The sequence below is a fragment of the Zeus faber genome, assembly GCF_960531495.2.
Source record: "Zeus faber genome assembly, chromosome: 2".
Classification (NCBI taxonomy): Eukaryota; Metazoa; Chordata; class Actinopteri; order Zeiformes; family Zeidae; genus Zeus; species Zeus faber.
In genome coordinates this window covers 25248019-25272095 of record NC_137189.1, presented here as the reverse complement: position 1 = coordinate 25272095, position 24077 = coordinate 25248019, and the positions used below count along the sequence as shown (strand labels likewise).

General features: G+C 43.0%; 1 protein-coding gene across 1 annotated transcript; it reads left to right on the top strand.

The window, feature by feature from the left end:
* The first annotated feature begins 1590 nt into the window (after nt 1–1590).
* On the top strand, nt 1591–22545 carry LOC307244648 (oxysterol-binding protein-related protein 11-like). The gene is made up of 13 exons (XM_080019906.1): nt 1591–1943; nt 2643–2711; nt 3735–3910; nt 4553–4632; nt 6502–6690; nt 7934–8132; nt 9537–9682; nt 10035–10175; nt 11536–12010; nt 14047–14233; nt 17322–17504; nt 18282–18435; nt 21660–22545. The coding sequence occupies exons 1-13, from the start codon at nt 1822–1824 to the stop codon at nt 21714–21716; spliced, it is 2178 nt and encodes a 725-aa protein (XP_079876032.1). The 5' UTR covers nt 1591–1821; the 3' UTR covers nt 21717–22545.
* Nucleotides 22546–24077: the final 1532 nt, after the last annotated feature.

The window sequence follows — 24077 nt, the reverse complement described above, 5'->3', positions numbered from 1 at the left end:
AAACTAATGGTGTGCAAACCTAACTCCATATGATGTAAGCGCATAAGGTAACTCACATGTTACCTTATTATTTAATAATATACTGCTGTTCTTCAACCATCCTGTTATGTTTGGGCTCGATTTGACCCCAGACTGTAAAAATATACGAGGTTTACACCTGTTATATATATATACTGTTTATATATATATGTATATATATATATATATATATATATATACAACAACGACAACAACAAAGTAGTATATAACTTTGTTGTTGTTTTGACTGCCATTGAAGGACTCTCCCATGCAACTTTATAAACTTTCCCACGCTTTAGGGCTCTTAAATGACACATTGCCCTAGATTCTGCGAGAACTCTGATTCAGGTCGTTCCGGTTCACTTCAAAAGATGGAGAGCTGTCATGGTCCCCCTCCCCGCCTGAAAGACAGGGTAGACTCAGCACTGCTAATGTCATCAAAATGGCTCCAGGCCCCCACCATATACGCTGTAAAATCTGCATTCCAACTCTACCAATACACTGCCAGTTGAAGAGGTCAAATTTAGAGGGGAGTGGGGGGGCTGGGGCATGTGACCAATTTGCATGCTTACTGTACATAGGGCTGCTGATTTTGGCCGGAGTGTAATGAGCCGAAGGGTGAAGCAACAGCAAGCCTTTGGAACACTGACATGGGGCAATATTTCCAGCCACAGCGGCCCCGGAGACGTTCCATGTTCGCCCGCATAAAACGATTTTATGACAGGGATCAATGGGATGGGGGCATGACACACTCGCAGCTATAATGGACGTGCGGGATGAATGGGTCCAGCCATTGCCCCTTCTTTACAACCCAGGCCCCCATATGTGACTGTGGATGAATGCCTAGTTGCGTTTCGTGGGAGGCGTCGATTCAGACAATACCAAGGAAACCGCCAAAGTACGGTGTAAAGATATAGGCAGCATGTGCAGCTATGCCTGGAATCCTCTATTTATTGATTTATTTATGGGCTATCAAGATTTTCACAGGACAAACACAAAGTAGTTGTAGCTCAGTAACACTTTCAATTACAATCAGATCCAGTGGTTTTAAGCTGTTGTGGAACCTAAACATAAAAATCATCAGTAAATTCCAACACAACAGGAAGGTTCACGTGTTTTAGCAAAATGTAAAAAAAAAAACAACGTAAGAGTTAAAAAGTAAAAAATCACAGGTAAAAGATTTGTGTCTATCATTCATAAATGTTATATATATATATATATATATATATATATATATATGTATATATATATATGTGTGTGTGTGTGTGTGTGTGTATATATATATATATATGTGTATATATATATATATATATATATGTGTGTGTGTGTGTGTGTGTATATATATATATATATGTGTATATATATATATATCCCCGATGTTTCTGTAATATTGTATCTGGCTGTTAACTTTGTGTAAAATTGAATTGTAAAAAATGTAACATTATAATAATTTATATTTAAATAAATTGTAAAAATAAGTCGCTGGCCACGCCCCCTCTCCGTAAACCCGGAAGTAAGTTCGCGGACGGATCACGTGACAGCTCCCACCAGAGCTGCTGTAAATACTGAGCTAGCGGCTAGGCTAACAGGCTAACAGCTGAGGAGCAGAGTTCCAGGGAACCGGGGAGATGGCTCCTCGCCGTTTGGAAAACGTATCACTTCACTTTTTAAAACAGCAATGAGCCGATAAGCGACCAGGGAGTCCAGAGCGAGCACTAGCATTAGCATTAGCCTCGCCTCGCTGACTGTTAGTGGTGGGGCCAACTTAGCCTAGCCTAGCCTAGCCTAGCCTCGGCTGATGCCATGACTCTGCAGGGGGAGACCGCGGCGATCCGGATCACCGACAGCGACGGGAAGCTGGACGTGTTCCCCCAGAGCAGGACCCCCAGCTCGGGCAGGGCCAGTGCCCGAGGCTGGCAGTACAGGTGGGTGGGTGGAGTGAGCTGAGCGGAGCGGAGCTCACTAGCCGCTCGGTGGGTGAAGGGTGTCATCTGGAGTGGGCTGGCTGCGGTGTTTGGACCACCAAGAAGAACTTCTACTGGGTTCTACTGAGTACTTTGTCTGTTTACTTCATAAAGTTTTTCACAGCAATAACTGTTGATTAGGTATTGTCACCCTCAGTAAATGTCATTTTATTTGTAGATCACATTATAAAAACAGTGTGTCTTAAAAGTCTGAAATTCAGGTTTGTGAATATTAGGCCTGTCTAATAAGTCATTCTTAATTTCAGTATAAACATTTTCCTGATTTTATTTATCCATGGATATATTTTTGTCAAATTCATAAAATAATACAATCATCTAGTTAGACAAGTCTTGTATATAAGTCTTGTTCTCTTGTCTTACATTTTGTTGTAATTTTTTGGTCATTTTGTTAAAATGTGACCTGCTGTCACCCTGTTAATACTTTATTGTAGGATCATTTCGCTCAGTTATAAAATTATAACAGTACAGTAACCATTTCGATAGACATGGCAACCACTTGTAAAGGTCAGTATCCCAGGCAGTTTTATGCCTGAAACCTCAGATGTGATGTATTCCAGTAATTTGGTGTTTTGCCTGTTAATTAATAAATGGCGTGATAACTCAGTGTTTTGTTTTTTCTTGATTTGCCTCTGCTTGCAGCGACCACATGGAAAACATCGACGGCTATTTGATGAAGTACACCAACCTGGTCACAGGCTGGCAGTACAGGTGAGTGGGCAGGGGTCCACATTCGGCCCGCCATGTGTTTATAATGTACTGTTAAATCTGGCCTGGAACATTATGTTAAAAGGGACATTAGCCTTGGGCAGATTTACGCTTAAATCGTCAATCGACTCCATCGATTGCGATTGACGTTGAGGACCGACTATTTTATTTATTTTCTAATCTGCCAGGAAAATTCAGAGCATTGAAACCGTCTTAGTGTACGGTAGTTTACCGTGTTCTGAAACGAGCAGAGAAAGGGGGCGGAGGCTCTCGCCCTCTCCGCTCAGAGCTGTCGAGTAACCACTTGTGATCTCACTTCCCTGCTCTGTTTGCAAATCTTGTGATTATAATATAGCAATATATAATATAATCTCAAAGAGAAAGATTTTGATGTATTTTTTCCTCAGTTTCTTATTTTTATGGAAAATGAGAAACTTAAACCTACCAAGTCAACAGCATTGATTGATTATCGGATAAACCAGGGAACTGTTTTCCCATTAACGCTGCTGCGTGTTTTGTCTGATAAACCTTTTATTTCTAGTGTTATGTCAGCTCTTTATTTTTAACTAGATTTTATCCAGAATGTTCTCGCTCATTATATTGTTCGTCAACTGAACAACCTTTCTAGTGTTCTTGAATTTTATAGCCCACTTTTCAGTGTCAACAAAATGGACGCACTCAGTAGAATCTCTCCCACAAGTGTGCAGTCACTTAGTGAGAAACCTTGATGCACAAGTAGAACTGTCACCATTATTGAACTGTAAATAGTACAAACAAGACAAATATTATATATACAATAAGTATTATACATTATAAGCGTATTCTATGACTTATGACATTATCTCAAAATAACCCCAGACAGGAAGCTCTGAAGGAGTTACTACTGTATGTAGTGTCACCAGATGGGCCACTAGCTAGTGTTAGCATTCAAATGCAGGCGGGGTGATATGAAGGGCGTGAAAACCTGGTGTCGGCCTCAGGTTCCCTCTAATAAAATTAATGATAACAGCAGTACCTACCCTCTAGGTTCTTCGTGCTGAACAACGAGGCCGGTCTCCTTGAGTACTTCGTCAACGAGCAGTCTCGGCCCCAGAAGCCCCGTGGGACATTGCCACTGGCGGGGGCTGTCATCTCCCCCAGCGATGAGGACTCCCACACCTTTACCGTCAATGCCATCAGCGGGGAGCAGTACAAGCTGCGGGGTCAGTACCCTCCCTCCTTCCCACAATTCATAGCTTGTTCTGGAACGTTTGTGAACATAAAGGTCTCTTATGCTTTAAGCTGTTTGGTTTGTTGTGGTAAAGTTCTTTGGTTTATGTATGATTTGTATGGCTAAGAAAATCTACACAATCACCGAATAATAAAGTTGGTCGTAGTCAGGGGTTTCCAAAGGGTCCCCCCACCCCCCCACCGGTCCCCCGAATGAGTTCCAACTTTTAATATTTTTCTAAGAAATATAAAGAAATATAAAATATAAAGGTTTTTTCTTAATTTCAAGTTTTGTCATCAACTGCCTTGCTCAAGGGCACACAGGCAGGCGACAGCAGTAGTCAGTTCAGTCGAGCCTTTCCAAGTAATCCGTGCCGGGAACTGTGTGAGAAAAGTTTGAAGAGGTTTCAGTCCAAACTAAACCCAGCTGGTCGTTGAGCCACCTTCATCTATCAGGGATGGTATTGATCCTGAATCAGGTCCATTATCTCCCCCTAGCCAGAGGAGTAATGCAAAACTATCAATACATGAGCGTAATCTGTGTGTGTGTGTGTGTGTGTGTGTGTGTGTGTGTGTGTGTGTGTGTGTGTGCGTGTGCGTGCGCGCGCGCGTGCGTGCGTGCGTGCGTCCATTAGCAACCGACGCCAAGGAGCGGCAGCACTGGGTCAGCAGGCTGCAGATCTGCACACAGCACCACACTGAGGCCCTGGGCAAGGTGAGATAAGATATGTGTCTGAATTCAAGAGAAGATGTGTTCCCGCCTTGAGTTTACGATAGGATGTCATGGTCATTATCATGACAATTCAATAATGGTGTGACAATTAAAGATTCTTCTTCTTCTTCTGATTTCATGTAGACTAGACTATAAAACCATGTCAACATATGTCAGTTTCAAGTTCCACCTTAATAAGTTAAGTTCCGTTGAGGCCCGTCTTAATTTAAAATCATTACCACCATCAATCAGGGTATTGATCCAGATGCTTTTCCCTTTCTACGGCTTTTTGATTTTCCTTGTTGTAAGACAGGATTATTTAACGTGTGTCACTAGCCATGAAACGGCAGCGGTAAGTGTTGACATCGTCACAAGAAGCTCAAATGTTTGCAGCATTGGCTGCTCACACTCATTTTTACACTTGAAATGAAATTAAATTGAAAAATTAATTGAAATGAAATTAAAAGCAGCTCTTTTCAGTTTCTTTGCTTTACTCTGACATACCAAGAGCATGCAGTTATTCATGAGGAAATGGGTCAGATTTACACGGCGGATACTGTTCTCATGTACTGTACTTGTACAAATGATCCGATACTCAAACCCCGATACCAACGTAATGTAACGTAGTTGTATAGTTGACGCTCAAAGGAGAGCGAAAGAAAAAAAAAATAAAGGCTGTTTGGATGTACTTCAAGCTAAACGAAGACTGGATAAGTCATTTATCGCTTGACAATATTCCAAAATTGTGCAGACTGCGTGTGTATCACTGTCACTACAGTGGAGCGTCTGCTCTGGTTGTTCCTAGTGCGATAGTGAGATTCGGTTCTGGGCGAGTTGCTCAGTAAAACGAGTCGTTCGTTTTGATTCAGTTGGTTTAATGCATGGTTTCAGTGAATGAGAGTGAGAAGAGTCGGTCATTTATTATTATTATTACTTTTTTTTTTTTGTTAATGATTGCATTTATTTTGGAATGCAATTACCATATCAAATTTAATAGAAAGGTTTATTTCCACTTAAAAATGCAAAAGACTTAAATTTGAAGTTTGAACTGGATATAACTAACATTTCCATGTTAGTTATATGTTGTGCTACTAAAACTCAGTGAGAGTTACAGGTTGCCTTATACTGAAACTTGCTGACAGTCCCATTTTCTATTTCATTGGAACTCCGGGAACGTTTCATGTTCTATTATTGTTCCATAGTGAATAATGAACAATAATAAACACACAGTCTCAAAATCAGCAATCTCACTATTGGGGGAACTGAAAATTGCAGCAGTAGTCTGTATGTGCAGCTGTCCAGTCATGTGAGCCTGGTCAGATCACATGATGTATGATGTAGTAGCTCACATACGATGTGATGAGCCTCGTTATGAGACGGCTACGGTGTGAATAACTGATGGTCATTTAGCTGCAGTAACTCAACACCACGGAGACTCCCTGTTACACTATTGTGGTACTCCAAATATTTTCCCAAGGTTGGAAGGTCTACATTTAATGTATTTCTTCGATCAGTGATACTTTATTTATCTGGCAATTTGTAAGAAAGCCATTCAATGTATTTACTTTCTGCATCTGCTCCTCTATATGTTGTTTCCATTGTTGGTGGCGGGTTCCGCCTTGATAAAGCAGTGTATTGAGTTGTTTCTATATAGATGAAAATTCACAAGAGCAAAAATATCCCGACCACCTCAAGTGATGTAGAAAACTCCCCCAAAAAAAAACAGATCAATGAATTTGAAGACGAAAACCTTTGGAGGAGAGAAAGTGATGTCTTAAACCCTGGAGGTACTCAGTGGATTTCTGGGACTTGTGGTGTGCTCCCTGCCCATACATATTGGTTCTGACCTGCGCTGTGCTCTGTCCCGTGTAGAGCAACCCTCCGCCCAAGTCTCGCAGCTTTTCCATGGTGTCCCAGAGCAGCGGCACGTCGCCGCTATCGCAGCGCCGACCCAGCCACAACGCCGCCGCCTTCTTCAGTTCCTCACAGCTCCACAAGGGGTCCTCGCTCTACTCCAGCAAGAGGTCGTTGCTACCGGACCACCTGCTGGATGCCAGAGAGGTACGAGAGACAGACAGGTTCTGAGATAGAGACAGGTGTGTGAGGTTCTCACTAGAAATGCAATTTAATAGTTTATTTTACTCTGTCCTCTCCCTCCAGTGTGCACCAGAGGGCGCGGTGGAGATGTAGTTCTGTTTCGATACCAGGGCACTCAGTTGTACCCCTTTCCCACTGCACCATAAACCCAGTAACACCGACTAACATCCGGCTTTTGTCATCAGTGGGAAAGTTAAAACCCAGGTCTCGGTCCCAGGTCAAATGACCCTGCAATAGACATGGATTTTAATCGGCTCCACCTCTGATCGGCTCTGATGTGAACAGGACACCTGGGTTCACCCCCTTATTTACCGGCGTGACGAGACACATGTTGACATTCCGGAAGCCGGCACATAAATAGACAGGAATTTCCGTGTATCATTCCATTATTTCATATCCCATTGAGAATCCAAAATCAAAATCAGGGTTAGTAAAAAGTTATTGACTTTTTTTTTCGTTTGGGGGACCACAAAATGTTGTGAGTGTGGGGATCGCACCGTGGGGAGCACAGCAGAGAATCCCCACGCTCCCTGCCGAGAGCTCCAGAATCACCCCGAGCCGCTCCCCATTCGTCGCCGCTGAAAGACCTGTGCGCAAGTGCACACCGGCAGCATGGCTTGAAAGGCTCAAAAACACTTTTTTTTTCGAGTTTTATAGTTTTATATCGTTGTTTGTTTAAGTTGCTGTCTCCTCTTCTGTTTTATTCACAATCACACTGGAACCTGGACACGTCCCTTTTCCGACGTGTTTCTGACTTCGAACGTGACACAGCAGAAAAAAAAACAGAGTTTCTCCAGGCAATGGGAAAGGTGTCAGTCGCCTATTTTTAGCCCACTGATTTTGGTGTGAAAACGGTATTAGTTACTGTTCTGTGTGCTTAGTCTTAATAACTTTTCCAAAGTTAAAGTGTGTGTGTGTGTGTGTGTGTGTGTGTGTGTGTGTGTGTGTGTGTGTGTGTGTGTGTGTGTGTGTGTGTGTGTGTGTGTGTGTGTGTGTGTGTGTGTGTGTGTGTGTGTGTGTGTGTGTCCACTTTATTGGGTACACCTTGCTAGTACTGGGTTGGACCCTTTTGCCTTCAGAATCGCCTTAATTCTTGGTGGCATGCGTGCGTGTGTGTGTGTGTGTGTCACACCTAACAAGGTTCACCAAAGCATCTCACTGGGCCTCTAACCCTTCCACCTTGCTGTGGCTTCCCCCCCTCCCCCAGATGATGACCCAAGCCCAGGGCCAGCACCGCGACCTGATCCAGAGCATCGAGGGCCTGGCACCGGCCCCCGGCCTTTCACCTCTGGACCAGGACTTCCTCATGCTCAAGGCTACGTCCACAGCCACCATGAACTGCCTGAACGACTGCCTGCACATCCTGCACCTGCAGCAGGCGGCCCGCCAGCGAAGCTCACTGGGGGGTGAGTGCAGGGCTCTATTTCCCACAATTCAGCAAGGTGTGCTCTATGAGGTGATGAGACGTTCATTGATCTTTAAATCGCTTGAAAAAGTTAGCTTTTAAAATGTGTCCTTTTCATGCTTTCGAGATTCTATAGAAATTCTAAGGAATTTCTATTGTTATAGTTAAAAATTGTTAAAATAGAGCTGAGCTATATCAACAAAATCAGATGTCACAGTACTTTTTTAACAGCTAACTCAATATCGGTATCTAATTTAAATATAGTTTTGCAGATGACTGTCGGTGCTTTCATATGATAGGCACACACCAGAAATATTGAAAAACCAATCATTAGTAATGTGGATATACTGAGCATTGATCAGAACAGTCTGAAGTTCAGAAAACTGCATGACTTTACTGTCATAGATTACTTGACTATAACGCTCCTTTAAGTCATTTAGCAGACATCACCATATTACCAGAAGCACAATCCCAGACCAGATCTAGTCTCATATGACAATATCAATATTATGATGATATCGCCCAGCCCTATGCTTAAATAATAAGAACTTTATTTATAGTTTTAACACTTGTGTAAAACATTTGTTTGTTTGCTGTTGTCCAGATGTTGACACATATTTTTACCTACTCTACATCACATCCTTCTCAGAATTAATTTGGGCCAGCACATGTTGGCCCGTACCTAACACAGATCCAGGACAGAGTACATTCGCTGTACGGTGGAATTATTCTGCATTATTGATGGGCACCTGTTCCTATTCTCACCACCCGCCTCGAACGAAACTAGATCGCGGACGAACTAGATCGCGGACGGTTTAAATGTCGGTCTCCTGCGCAAACGCGCATTCCTGTTGCCGTGGCGCCCGCTCTCTCACGGGAACAACATATTGGAAAACCCAGTAGGACCTGGCGGTTGACGTTGCCGGTTGACGTTGACCCCTTTGCTGCAAGGCATAGGGGAAGCCGGTGAACGTCCCACTTCTCCCACAGGGAGATCTGGTTACAATGCATATTTCATCAGGCCTGGGTGGAGCAAGGCGGCAGCCAATCACACTGGGTCGTGGCGGGCATCACCTGAAAATCCTGCCCGTGTCCCACCGCTGGTGCTCATCCAATCACAGGACAGCACTGGACGGCTTCCTGTCTGCAGGGCTGACCTCCTAGTTGTGATTGGGGGGGGGGGTCAGGTATCCATATCCACTCAACAGGTCGAGCCCACTGCGTCCTTCTGTCCAGCCACTTCGCAGCTACAGCAGCTTTGGGGTTTAGCGTTGAATGTAAGGCCGAGAGAAGGGGTTCCGTGCAGCCGCAAGCAACCCTCGCCATTGGGACGAGGGTGGGCGGGGGGGCAGGAGGAGTACAAGCACCATGAATTTGCCTGAACCTGCCGCCGTATCGTGTGCAGGACCCGCCATCGAGTGGCTGGAGCCCAAGCTGCCCGACATCCTGAAGAACGGCAGCGGCTCGCTGGGCAGCTTCACCACCGGGGAGGGCCTGCAGCCGGAGGCGCGCCTGGAGCTCAGCACCCCAGAGTCCTGTAGCTTCTCTGGGGTAAGAAATGGTCTCAATGATTCAGTTTTACAAATAAAATGCTTTAAAGGACTTATCACATAGTCTTAAAATTATAATTCCTAAGGCCTTCATTTCAACATAAACCTTTTATCTGATTTTATTTATCCATATTTTTCTTTTGGTTCTTCTGCATCAGAAATATTTCTGACGTTATAAAATGCTAAACCTACCGTGAAACCTGATACTGTCCCAAAGTGATCAGTCTTAAATGTAGTTTAAAATCTCTTTCAACGGGCTTTAATTAGTATAAAATGGAACCCTGTGGTAGCAGCAGACACCCTGCTTCATCTCTCCAGCTCCCCAGACGGATGTAAAAAGCGTGTCTTAACAGGAGCAGGAGGACGTGGACGGCGATGAGGAGCAGGAGGACTCGTTCACGGACCGGGAGGAGGACCTGGGTGCGGTGGAGGAGGAGCGCAGCGTCATCCTACACCTTCTGTCACAGCTCAAGCTCGGCATGGACCTCACCAGGGTGGGTTCACCAGCGTACCCCCGGGCCGGTGTTTGGATTCAAGGATCGGTTGTTGAGGAAAGAATGGACAGAATTAAGACTCTTCTTTGAAATACATAATTTAAATAACTCTTATTGAGTGTGTAAATGATATTTTCCATCATAGAAACATTACAAGCGCTTTCTTTTAACATCCTTCAAAACTTGTTTCTGTCTTATGAACATGTAAAAGGGGATCAGAGCCAAGTAAAAAAAATGTATTGGCTGGTGAAAACCAAATATTAATCGGAAAAATGACTTTATTCACAGAACTCCTCTTGCATTTAAAATAGACAGAGTTCCCACTCTTCCTGGAAAACCTGGAATTTGATGTAGTTTGACAGGCATGGAAAAGTCATGGAATAAGTGGAGATAGCCCAAAATGTCCTGGAAAACAGGAGGTGGGAAATGTTTTACTCAGTGGGCGCCAAAATTTGTTTTGCGCAACAATATTAATTTTAGCATGAATATTTATGTCGTTTATATAAAATAATTTATATATAGTATTTATATGGATATTTTATTTATATATTTTAAACTTGCCTCTCTGATAACTCTTTAATACACCCAGTTTCTCCTCTGAGTCTGATCAGCAGAAATAAGTAAAAGAATACAAATAAATGATTTGATTTGGAGAATGAGTACATATGCTGAAACCTGTCCTGGAAAAAATGATTTCAGTGGGAACCCTGTTCACAGGTTGTCTGCTCTAATTTAGTAGAACTTACCACCTGCTTTTCAGAAAAGTAATGGGAACAAATAGTTGAGTCACTGTGGTGGTCATCTTGTTGGAGCTTGGGTTGTGTGATCACAGATCAGCACTTCCTCCACTTGCCTCTTAATTAAGTTGTGGACAGAAGCACAGACTACAGAAAAGACAAGACAACATGAAAAGACAAGACTACAGAGCGACACAGAACAACTCTATCCACCGGGTCGTCTTGTCCTGCTGCTCTCTGGTTTCAGTTTGATCTATCCAGGTTACCTGGCTCACTCACTCAACCATTCCTGCAGTGAAAACCAGGGACATTATCTGCTGCAGCTCTGTTTACCCAGAATAGATCGAGATAACTGAGATCTCTTCAAGCAGGCCTATTCAATATGTGGCCCCCGGGGGCCAAATCTGGCCCGCACATCACTATAGATTGCTCCTTCGAATAAGGGCACTGGAAGGCGTGAGGCACCCACCAGCATTCCACTGGCACTATTATTATTTTTGTAAGGTTATTTCACTTAATTATACATAATTTTATTTTCTCCAGTCCTTTCTTCTTTCTTCCTCTTTTTGGGGAGCTTTTCCATTACCAACCAAGCAAACAACAAAGTCTCCCTGTACCCTCAGGTGGTCCTTCCCACCTTTATTCTGGAGAAGCGCTCCCTGCTGGAGATGTACGCTGACTTCATGTCGCACCCAGACCTCTTTGTGGCCATCACGGACGGCGTGGGCCCAGAGGACCGCATGGTGCGCTTTGTGGAGTACTACCTCACCTCCTTCCACGAGGGCCGCAAGGGGGCCATCGCCAAGAAGCCCTACAACCCCATCATCGGTGAGACCTTCCACTGCTCCTGGAGGGTTCCCAAGAAGCCAGAGCCCCCCAGGGAGCCGGCCCCTGCGGGTCCTGCGCCAAGCGGACCCTCGGCAGACGGTGCCCAGGGCGCCTACCAGGTGCGCTTTGTGGCGGAGCAGGTGTCGCACCACCCACCGGTGTCTGGCTTCTACGCCGAGTGCCAGGAGAGGCGGATGTGCGTCAACACTCATGTGTGGACCAAGAGCAAGTTCATGGGGATGTCCATTGGGGTCTCTATGATTGGGGAAGGTAAGTGCCTGGATATTGTGAGACTAGATCTGGTCCAGGATTTGTCCTTCAGCGAGATATAGTTAAATATTGATCTAAAGTGAAAAAGTGATGCTAACCAAAATTACGATATCTAGTCTTGTATCAAGATATCGATATTGGTGACACTACACTGCATTCCAAATTATTATGTTAATGATATTTTTCTCTGATTTTCCTAAATAGTCGATGCAAATGACAGTCAGTATAATTTTCAAGTCATCAACCGTTAGGGTATAATTTGAATGTTATTGAACAAACCTCCCAATGATAACAGTATTTTTTTCAAAAATAAAAAACTCACAAGGCACTGTTCCAAATTATTGTGCACAACAGAGTTTCAAAACATTTTATAGGTTTTAAAGAACTGAAAATGGTCATTTGTTGAATTTGCAGCATTAGGAGGTCATATTCACTGAAATCAAAAGCTATTTCAATCAAAAACATCTTAACAGGCCAAGTTACATGTTAACATAGGAGCCTTCTTTGATATCACCTTCACAATTCTTGCATCCATTGAACTTGTGAGTTTTTGGAGAGTTTCTGCTTGAATTTCTTTGCAGGATGTCAGAAAAGCCTCCCAGAGCTGCTGTTTTGATGCAAACTGCCTCCCACCCTCATTGATCTTTTGCTTGAGGTTCTCACTAGGGTTGAGGATGAGGGCCACACCATGAGTTGCTCTCCTTTTATGCCCATAGCAGCCAATGACACAGAGGTATTGTTTGCAGCATGAGATGGTGCATTGTCAGGCATGAAGATGATTTTGCTACGGAAGGCACAGTGCTTCTTTTTGTACCACGGAAGAAAGTGGTCAGTCAGAAACTCTTTATACTTTGCGAAGGTCATTTTCACACCTTCTGGGACCCTAAAGGGGCCTACCAGCTCTCTCCCAATGATTCCGGCCCAAAACATGACTCTGCCACCTCCTTGCTGACATCGCAGCCTTGTTGGGACATGGTGGCCATCCACTACTCCATCCATCTGGACCATCCAGGGTTGCACGGCACTCATCAGTAAACAAGACTGTTTTTGAAAATGAGGCTTCCTGTATTTCTGGGCCCACTGCAACCGTTTCTGCTTGTGAGCATTGGTTAGGGGGGCGCCCAATAGTAGGTTTATGCACAACTGCAGCCTCTGGAGGATCCTACACCTTGAGATTCGCCGGACTCCAGAGGCACCAGCAGCTTCAAATACCTGTTTGCTGCTTTGTAATGGCATTTTAGCAGCTGCTCTCTTAATCCCATGAATTTGTCTGGCAGAAACCTTCCTCATTTTGCCTATCTGCACCAACCCGTCTGTGCTCTGAAACAGCCACAAATCTCTTCACAGTACGATGATCACGCTTAAGTTTTTGTGAAATATCAAATGTTTTCATACCTTGTCTAAGGCATTGCACTATTTGAGACTTTTCGGCAGCAGAGAGATCCTTTTTCTTTCCCATATTGCTTGAAACCTGTGGCCTGCTTAATAATGTGGAACCTTCTGAAGTAGTTTTCCTTTAATTGGGCTCACCTGGCAAACTAATTATCACAGGTCTCTGAGATTGATTTCAGTGATTCAAAGAGCCCTGAGACACAATACCATTCATGAGTTTAATTGGAAATTTTTTTTTTAATATTTATGACCCTTAAATCCAATTTGCATTATAATTTGGAACGCGGTGTAGATATCTTTTGATTTTGAGCTTATTATTACGATCTAATTGAGTGCTTGTCTTTAATATATGTTTCTGAACTTCATTGACTGTTCTAATAGTTGCTCATAATATTGACATTACTAATGATTGTTTCTACAGCATTTCTACCGTGTAAATATCTTATGGAAGCACCAATAGTAGTCCCCAAAATACTGTCAAATTATCAATATCTACACTGTGATATTTATTTATTATTATTATTATTATTTATTTTGTTGATCTCACCCAGCCCTAGTCTATTGTACAACAGCTAGGAGTTTCCAAAACGTTTTTTGTCACTTTACAGCACTCAATACTTACCCTCTGTCCACCCCTCCTCCAGGCTGCATGTATCTCCTGGAGCACGACGAGGAGTACAGCTTTACGCTTCCCTGCGCCTACGCCCGCTCCATCCTCACCGTGCCCTGGGTGGAGCTGGGCGGCAAGGTCAACGTCACCTGCGCCAAGTCTGGGTACTCAGCCGTCATCACCTTCCAGACCAAGCCCTTCTACGGCGGAAAGCTGCATAAGTGAGTCTTTAAAAAGTCTTCAGTTCAACTGAAAGTCATTAAATGGTCTTACATTTGAATTTGTGAGGTCTTTATTTCAAGGCTTGAGTGATAATCTCATGTGAGAACACTGGCTCTTTGATATAGATACATACATACACTACTCACAAAAAGTTAGGGATATTTGGCTTTCGGGTGACATTTATGGAAAATGTAAAATGTTCACGCTACAGTGATATTATATCATGAAAGTAGGGCATTTAAGTAGAAGCATGCAATGGTGATTTCCTCATCTCAAACAATTTATTGAAACATAAGCCAAAAACAGTGGTGGGTTTACCACAACAAAAAATATCGATGTCTCAATAACTTGTCATGTGCCCTTGAGCATCAAGTACAGCTTGACAACCACGTCTCATGCTGTTCACAAGTCGACTTATTGTCTGCTGAGGCCTGGCACCCCACTCTTCTTGAAGGGCGGCCCTCAGGTCATTGAGGTTCTGGGGTACAGAGTTACAAGCCTCTGCACGGCGACTCAGCTGTTCCCATAGGTTTTCTATGGGATTCAGGTCTGGAGAAAGTGCAGGCCACTCCATTTGAGGTGCCCCAGTCTCCAGCAGCCGTTCCCTAATGATGCCACCTCCATGAGCTGGAGCATTGTCGTCCATGAAGATGAAATGAGGCCTGTGTTGTTCATGCAGGGGCACAATGACTGGATTAATGATGTCATTCAGGTAGTATGGGCTTGTCACTGTACCATTCACAAAGTGTAGGGCAGTTCTGTATTGACTAGACACACCTGCCCACACTGTAACACCACCACCACCAAAGGCTCGTCTGGTGACAACAGTGGCTGATGCGTAGCGCTCTCCTTTGACGTCTCCAACATCGTTGGCGGCCATCATTTCTGCTCAACGTGAATCGACTTTCATCAGAGAACAGCACTGAGGCCACTGGTCCCTTGTCCAGCGTAAATGCTCCCTGGCTAATGCAAGACGATGATCCCTGTGCCTGGTGGTGTGGTCAGGTACCCTTGCAGCTCGCCTAGCACGCAGACCACACTGATGGAAATGGTTTTGAATGGTCTGACGTGACACTTGGGTGCCTCTCATCTCCCTTAAATGTGCCTGGAGTTGAGTGGCATTCATCATCCGGTTCCGCAGGGCACTGTTCACAATAAAGCGGTGATCAGTGTGGGATGTGGCCAAAGGACGTCCTCTTCTATGCCTTTCTGTGACTCTTCCAGTGTCTCTGTATCTCTGTTGCAAGCTGCTGATGACACTCTGACACTCTCAGCTCAGTGGCCACTTCCCTCTGAGAACATCCTGTTTGAAGCCTCACAGTGGCAAGGTACTGTTGATCAATTGTTAGATGTCGTCTTGGTCTCATGATGTCAAAATGTGAACAGCATGATGAAGAGGACTGTTTAAATACCAATTCTAATTGAACCAGGAAAATTAAGTTCACCTGTAAAGGTTATAGTGCATTTCATCTTCATCCTGAAATTTCACCCGAAAGCCGAATATCCCCAACTTTTTGTGAGTAGTGTAGATACTTTATTAATCCCTTGAGTCTATGAATAAACTCTATATGTGCATGTCATGAACTACGTCCTGGAAAATAATTTAATCCATGCTGTACTGGTTTGATTTTAATATTGCACTGATTGTTTAAGCATGTCTCAGATCTCCTTGAATGCGTCAGTCATCAATCCGTCTTTAGTAGGGGTGTCACATTTCTCCAAATCCACAATTCGATTTGACTTTCAATTTTAAGGTTTCGATACAATTTTCGATTTAAAATTTCTTTTCAGCACTGACAGCTATGTCATTGTTAGACTATTGAGTCTTGATTTGTCAAGAAAATCACTTGTTTCTCAATAAGTAATTTTTATTAGAATAATAAAGATTATAGAAATCACAAAAATATTCAAATATTCAAACAACACACCAAACAGTTAAGAGCTTTATCAAAACTAGACTCTAGAATAACTACTTTAAAGTTACTCACCAAAATAAGCGCCGAAAAACGGATGCTATTTTTGCCAGAGGGGATTGTGGTAGTAAAAGGCAAATTACTACCTGTGTCTTGTATCCTACATGTACTAAAATGCAATCAGCTGGGTCGTCAACTCCCAACTTATGTGTCTGCATGTCTGTCATATTGAAGCATTCAAATCAGCTGGTGGGCGGGTGCAGTGTGCGTTGAGGGATGCAGTGCAGCTGACCCCTCCGCGGTGCCGACCGCAGCTCGCCCAACTCCAAACCAAATTTCACGAAAGTCGATTCGGAGGCGGGCGAGCCGCAATACACTTGGCAGAGGGGCCCGCACCCCCCAGCGCACACTGCATTTGTTTGTCCATGTCGGACAATATAACCCACAAAAATACGGTGAGAATCTTGAACCTGCTTGTGACTTTGAAGTTCGATCATTTCCCTCATTTGGATCAATTTTCCTTTTTGAATCAGAATTGTGACACCCCTAATATTTGGAGCACGAATGAATGAAAAAATGTTGCCAATCTACCGGAAGTAGCCGTTGGCGGGGCGGGCTGCGGTGGTGGAGTTGTGACATCAGCATCCTATTTGTTATGTTATGGGCAGGTTGCGGCTCTGGGGGGGGCTTTCGCATGGGGCGAGGTGCACTGTGGGCTGTGAGTTGCTTCATGCAGGATCTGCGCCAGGCGAGACGTGAGGCAGCCAATGCTGCGTTACATGGGAACCCTGAAAATTGTAACTCGTGTTGGTAGGAATTACATGCTGTGTTCAATAGGAACTCGGAAATTTTGTTTGAACTGATGCTGAACTGTGGCCCAGAATGGAGAAACCAAACACTGGTTCTAGAGAGGGCCATTTGTGAGTTTCACAGCCACCATCTCTTTGACAGCAGCCGCCATGTTGCACCGCCATGGGGAGGGGTATTCAGTTGGTTGCGATCTGCAACTTCACCATTAGATGCCACTAAATTCTACACACTGCACCTTTAATATTTAAAGGTGCAGTGTGTAGAATTTTTTTTTTAGAATGTAACCAGAACCCAAACCAGCAACTTAAAGACATCAAGTCAAGTTTTTTTTTCTGTTTAACACACTACCTGTGTGTGAGCGCAGGGTGACAGCAGAGGTGAAGCACAACCCCACCAACGCGGTGGTGTGTCGGGTGCAGGGCGAGTGGAATGGCGTCCTGGAGTTCAGCTACACTAGCGGAGAGACACGCCTGGTGGATGTAACCAAGCTTCCCGTCACGAGGAAGCACGTCCGGCCAGTGGACAGGCAGGGAGCCACCGAGTCCAGGTGGGACCATCTCAGTGTCCAAAATAAAGGGATACTCCAATTTTGGTGGAAAATGTAATTTTATACAACTGGTAGGGAAGGCAGTGTTAAGCATTTCACTTTATGTAATCAAATGTTTCACAATTGATTCATTCTCAGCGACCCAGCACATTGTTTTTTTCTTATGGGCCACCAAAGGTCAATGTAAAATAATTTCTTGCATGAAAGTGTGAGAGAGGGAGGGAGAGCAAAATTATTAATATTAAAATAATTTCTCTGGATGCAATATAAATTCGGCTTTTATCTGTTAAAGTAAAACTCTGGTGTTTTTTAACCTAAACCTTATTTTTTCAATCAATTATTGGCAGTCGATCCGAGTGATGGTCATCAGGATCTTTTTTAATTGATCCACTAAAACGTGTGTACGCACCAGTGGGCTGAAGCTGTTCTCTCAATACTGGATTAATTTGAAAGATTATGATACCGATCACTTGGTTTGACACCCAATTATGATAAATAAAGTTTAGGTAAAAGAAAACACCAGAGTTTTCCAACAAGAATCATTGGTGAACAGTGATGTTTATCCAGGACTGAGTCGAATGGGAAGTACTTCCTCAAACCCAAGGTCACTGATGTGGTCGTCTCAGGATTCACTGTCCATTTAAGGAAGGGGCGGAGTTTTTATTTATATATATATATATATTTTTTTTTTAATTAAAAGAGGTGGTTCGCCGTAGGGCAGGAGAAGGGGCCTGGGATTCATTGTGAAACTTGATTGGCTGTCTGACCCTGCTGCAGGCGGCTCTGGCTGCATGTGACGGAGTCGCTCCGGCAGCAGGACATCGAGAAGGCCACGGAGCACAAGAGGATCCTGGAGGAGAGGCAGCGGACGGAGGAGAGACACCGCACAGACACCGACACCCCCTGGAGGACTCGCTACTTCGACAGCGAGGTGAGGCAGCGCCAAGGCAATGCACCGAGGGGATGACATGTCACTTTGACATGATATAATAGTTTTATGAGTTCTATGATATGAAGAGTCTAGGAATTTTGTAATATCGCAATATAGTTAAATGTTGTTTAAGGAGCATTATAGTAAAGACAGACAAACCAAACTCCCAGACAATATTGAGTCTCATATCACTATCGCTGAAATATTGTAGATTAGATATCTATGATATTAGAGACTAGATATCGACTTGGAGTTAGGTTATCTTAATATTGTGATATATTTAAATCTTGTTTTTAAGGAGCATTACAGTAAAGTAATGCAAACCAACATCCCACATGATTTGGGTATCAAGATATTGATATTATATCAGTATCGTGATATGAGACTAGATATCATCTGGGATGTTGCTTATCATGACCATTCCCCTCCTCTTCTCAGGTGCATTATTTTCATTGCCTACTTGGCAGCCTTCTTTAAAAACATCAATCACAACATTTGTTTATTTGAACTTTAAGAACAGACAGGATTGCACATGTTGCAGCCATCATAATAATTATGATAGTAATTACAATAAAACAATGATATAGCACCAACAAGGATGTAAGTATTGAGTACTGAAGTAACAGAGATAATCTAATTAGAGCTTTTGAAATGTTTTATCAGGCTTATCAAGTCTTAAAATGTGGGTTCCATCATTTATAACTGTTGATTGCTTTATTTTATTTAGTATTAAGAAACTGCTGCTGATTCTCACTGGTCTTCAATGTCTTCAATCTCCCAGTTCTCTAGCGTTCTAAAATCTTTCACAAAATGAATAGTGCAGCTATCCACAATGCCTTTCTGCATGATAAAAACCAAATCAAATTTAAAATCTATTGAAACAATAACTGATTTCCTGAGCTTCCAAAACCTACCTGTTCGGCAACAAAATGTAAGTTAAATGGCCTGAACAGATAAACCACTGATTTGCTTTGATGAAATGCACATTTATGGCCACGGGCCGCTCCGAATCGACCAACGACGCTCTTTTGGATCAGGAGCCACCAGTTGAGAGAGCTCTGCATTGAAGGATGGAAAATAGAAACCCAAGACAAGTTCATGTTTAGAGTTTTTGCAACATATCTGCTTACTTCCACAGACGATATGAGAGTTAATTTTATGTCCTACTGTCAATGTAGCACAGTCCAAAGGCAAAGCCCCTGCTAGATATGAAAATATGATATTTTCTACTCATAATGTGACCCGTGAATCCCGAAATTAGTTTTGAGCAGCTTCAACTAAAAGGTAAAATATAAACTGCTCCCTTGAGCTCCCCTTCCAAAACGGACTTACCTGCGACCGACCTCACGTTGCCCTGTAGAATGTTACATTTACTCTCACTATATTGGTCCGAATACTTAAAAAATGCAGCTTATATAAGTAGAATAACATGGCAGCCAGCCAGCCTTCAGAGTGATACCATACCAATATTATATAACATGACTGCACATTATCATGCTTATCACATGCTACTTATTAAATAAAAGAATACACAGAGGGAATAGTGATTTGAAATGATTTTACAATAAGTATGTCATGTTTTATAAGTAGTAGTGAAGTTAGTGCCATCTCTAGGCGACACACTGCAATTGAATGAATGGGCGTGTTATCAGTTGAAATTAAACATGCCCTGTCAGGACACATGAGATGGAGGGGAAATTCCAGCAGGTTGGCAGCGGATTGGGAGCTGCCTGTTAGTTGGGTGGAAGCTGGTTGCAATTCGGCTGTCAACCAGCTGAGACAGCCCTCTTCAAGTGGCACCTACGGTACTACCACACAACAAACATACTACTCAAAACAATACACACTACTAGACACCACTACTATTACTTCTACTACTATAGAGTAGTAGTAATAAGTTATAATAACTTATAAGGTGCACACACGGCACACTGTAGGACAAAAAAAACCCTGCTCATATTCTCAAGAGTAAGGTTTACGTTTTTCTCAATCAACAGAGGGAAGAGTCCTCGGGGCGAGAGATGGGTAACGAAGCGCTGATCTAAAAAACGATTCTGTTGCCTAGTTTCGCGTGATATTAGACACATCTTGCACAGTCATTACGTAATGTAGCCGATACAGTCATCTATGTGAGAACAGACTCCATACGGAACTTTTCCGTACAGGAGGCCAATGTGGGAATGACTACCTACCGCCTTTCCCAGATATTTTTTATCCAGCAAAGTTATAGATGCCATGCGGGAGAGGGGTTTTGGAATGCTTTGTTTTCAACAACAACAAAATACATTTTATTTAATTTAAATAAATAATATTAAAGTTTTTGCACTCTACAAAGAACTTGAAAAAAAGTCCTGATCGGTTACTGATTATTACAGCCTTGGAACGCTGGACACATTTCAACAACGACAAAATAAATTAAAATAAATAATATCAAAGTTTTCACTCAACAAAAACATGTGTATTAGAGTCCTGATTGGCTGTGCTAGATCATCCAAGAAATCCAAACTGATCACATTAAGGCGGAGGGGAAATTGACACTGGGTGCATTCCATTTCCTTATAATTGTGTCCTCTCCTTTATTAGCATTGGAGTGAAAATACTGTTGCATTAAACTATCCAGTCTCTTTTAAGTTCAGTGCTCATGAATGAGAGGACACAGTGAAATAACTGATGTCGCGGATAAGCTTTCAACCATACCGGTGTTACAGTGTTGGGGCATACACATCGTTTGCGTATCAGCAGCCACATTCAAATTGAAAAACTTTAATTTGTAAAATGCTCAGCGTTATCAATACTTATGCTGCATTCACATGGTAGTGGCACTTTCTGAATGGCATGGGGGGAGCGAGGGGAGATACAAAACAAGTGTGACAATATGTTGCTATGGTGATGGTACAAAGAATAAAATAAATGAAACTTAATATTTCATGTCTGTTATTATATATCAGAATTTGTCCAAGTAATAACCTGGAGCTGCGACTCTGGTGCAATCGCCGGACCAACCGCGCCGCCACCACATTGAAATCCTCCATCTGCTTCCTTGCTGCAACAACCAAACAGCCTACATGCAATTAATAAATAGAAAAAAACAACGTTTGTGTGGCAGTTTTGCCTGTCACGCACCACCCCAAGCGACGTGTTCAGGGCCCTCTGGCACAGAGACACAGACGACGGGCGTAGTATGTCTAGTATCTCCAGACTGAGTGTGTCCTCTTCTCTTTCAGGGCGACGGCTGGGTTTATCACAAACCGCTTTGGAAAAATCCAGCGTTCAAATCCTAGTGCGCCATGCTGCATCTGGAAGGGTGTGTGTGTGTGTGTGTGTGTGTGTGTGTGTGTGTGTGTGTGTGTGTGTGTGTGTGTGTGTGGGTGTGTGGGTGTGGGTGTGTGATGGTGTGTGGCTGGATCGTCAAACCCAGGGGTGGAAGCACGGCGTGCGCTGGAATGCAACGTGGAGTTATGGACTTTTCTAAAAAAAAATCTAATTTAAAAAAGCAAAAAAATAAAAAATAAAAAACAACGAACCGTCCTCTGTAGGTTCTCTGCTCTCAGCCTTAAGGATGTGCTCTGATCAGGTCAGACCCACACCGTCTGTCTGTCTGTCTGTCTGTCTGTCTGTCTGTTCATGTTATGTAGCGATGAGGCTAATAAACAATGTTAAACATTGTCACCGTTTTACTCTCACCTTGACAATGATTGGGAAAAGCCAAATTACAACCAATTACACGTTATTTGGGAAGGTCAAGGAATTTTGGGACATTCTTTGGTTGCTATGGAAACGCAGAACGAGCTTCCAAGTCACTCATTTAATTGCGTCGACAAATTTGACCTTGACATTGAGCAGCTTATGCGTTATTTTCCTAACGTTCTCTGTCCCATGTCTCAACTGTTAAGACACTGATTCCCAGATTCACTCAACAATCAACCTTATTTTTAAATCAAATTGAATCAATCGATTTCGGGGTCGTCATACAGAGACCCCCCCTCCTCCCAGAATTCCAGCATCCTCTGTGCATGATGGAGACGCTCTGCTCTGCCTGAACTACATGGATTTGTAAATGTCTCTTTCTGAAGCTTTTAACCAAACTCCTTTGTTTTCAAATGCAAATAAATTAATTGTTCTTTTCTTTGAGTGAGTGTTTATCGCGCCCCCCCTCGTCCCACAAGGCCACTTCCTGTATTTAAAGGATAAATCCTGTCATTTGTCTTAACCTAAAATTCCAGGTTCAGCAAGCTGTGTTTCCATGTTTTTGCTCAAGCCATGCATTGATCCATGAGTTGTTCCTCTGGGTTAATGCTACTTAGCGAATCCACATGCTTTTCTCAAAATCCCTGAGGGGAATTTTGCTTTCTGAATCCGGAATTTCCACCTCGGTTTTTCGATCACTGGGAGTTGATCCTTAGCAGAATATTTAAAATTGAACTGTGGGGGGCAAAACCCTCCAAAACCCCCCCTTTAAAAACTCTAGGAACTAGGAATATATTAATGTGATTCTAAGTGTGGTTCTACAGACGATTAGCATAAAAAAAAACTTAAATCTGAAATAAATACGAAATTGAATAATGATAAAATAAAAAGTTAATTAAAAATAAAATAGGAATTGCCAAATGTAACACAAATAGCCGAAAAATACAAAACCGAAACGGTCAAATAGATAAGACTATACAAATGTGATGTGAATGTCTATGCGCAGGATAAGTTATTGGTATGGAATGGATCAATTTAAAAGATTCTGATGCCAATCACTGACTCCCAACGATGGAACAAGGAGCTTTAGGTAAAAGTAAAAACACCAGAGTTTATCCTTGAAGTCGTTTATTAAATCGTTGTTCGGGGATGCACCTAATCTGTGCTGGACGTCGGTCCTAGAAGAGGCTAGAATAGGTGGTATCAGAAACCATTTTACAACAAAATTAGCATGTAAATGTGGGTGAACCCACTAAAAATAGGTGATTGACGTTGTTCCCATTTCCAGTGAACGAGTATACCTTTCTTTTCTTTTTTTTTTCTGGTGTGTCATGTTCAATGTCACAAACACGCTGGGAAAGAGGCGTGTCATGGATCCTGTGTGATTGATCCATGCCCGCACCACGCATCGGGCCCAGTACTTTGGCAGCGGGGAGCGGAGACGCTCCTCTAGTTCGGAGACCGGCTTGGGGCATTGCTGGAGTGGCTCGGAGCCTGGCGGCGAGCAGCCCCATGGAGCGGCCCCCACACTCAAAACATTTTGTGTCCCGCATGCTTGAAAAAAGTCAATACCTTCTGATTTTGGATTCTAAATCGGATGTGAAATGATTGAATGATACACAGATATTCCTGTCTATTTACACAGCAACATCCGGAACTTATAACATGCGCCGCATCCCGCCGGTAAAGGGCCGAAAATTATTGTCTCCCTGGGTGTCATAATTCCATCACTGATCCATCTGTTGATCGATGCTGAAGCCATTAAAAACCGGTGACTATTAGAAAAGCCAGATGTATGCGGGTGTTAGCAGGTTTTTCGAGCCAAAAGAATAACAATTAACAATTTTCAGTTTTGTTCATTTTCAAATAAAACTTGTAATAACGCATGCGTAGAAGAGACGTTTATTCATAATAAAATTGGACCACAAGAACTGCGAGAGCATGCATTTTTATAA

Coding starts and splice junctions, on each gene's coding strand:
- LOC307244648 (XM_080019906.1), top strand. CDS start 1,822: ATGACTCTGCAGGGGGAGACCGCGGCGATCCGGATCACCGACAGCGAC. Junction 2,712..3,734: donor GTCACAGGCTGGCAGTACAG/GTGAGTGGGCAG, acceptor CCTACCCTCTAG/GTTCTTCGTGCTGAACAACG. Junction 9,683..10,034: donor AGTCCTGTAGCTTCTCTGGG/GTAAGAAATGGT, acceptor GTGTCTTAACAG/GAGCAGGAGGACGTGGACGG.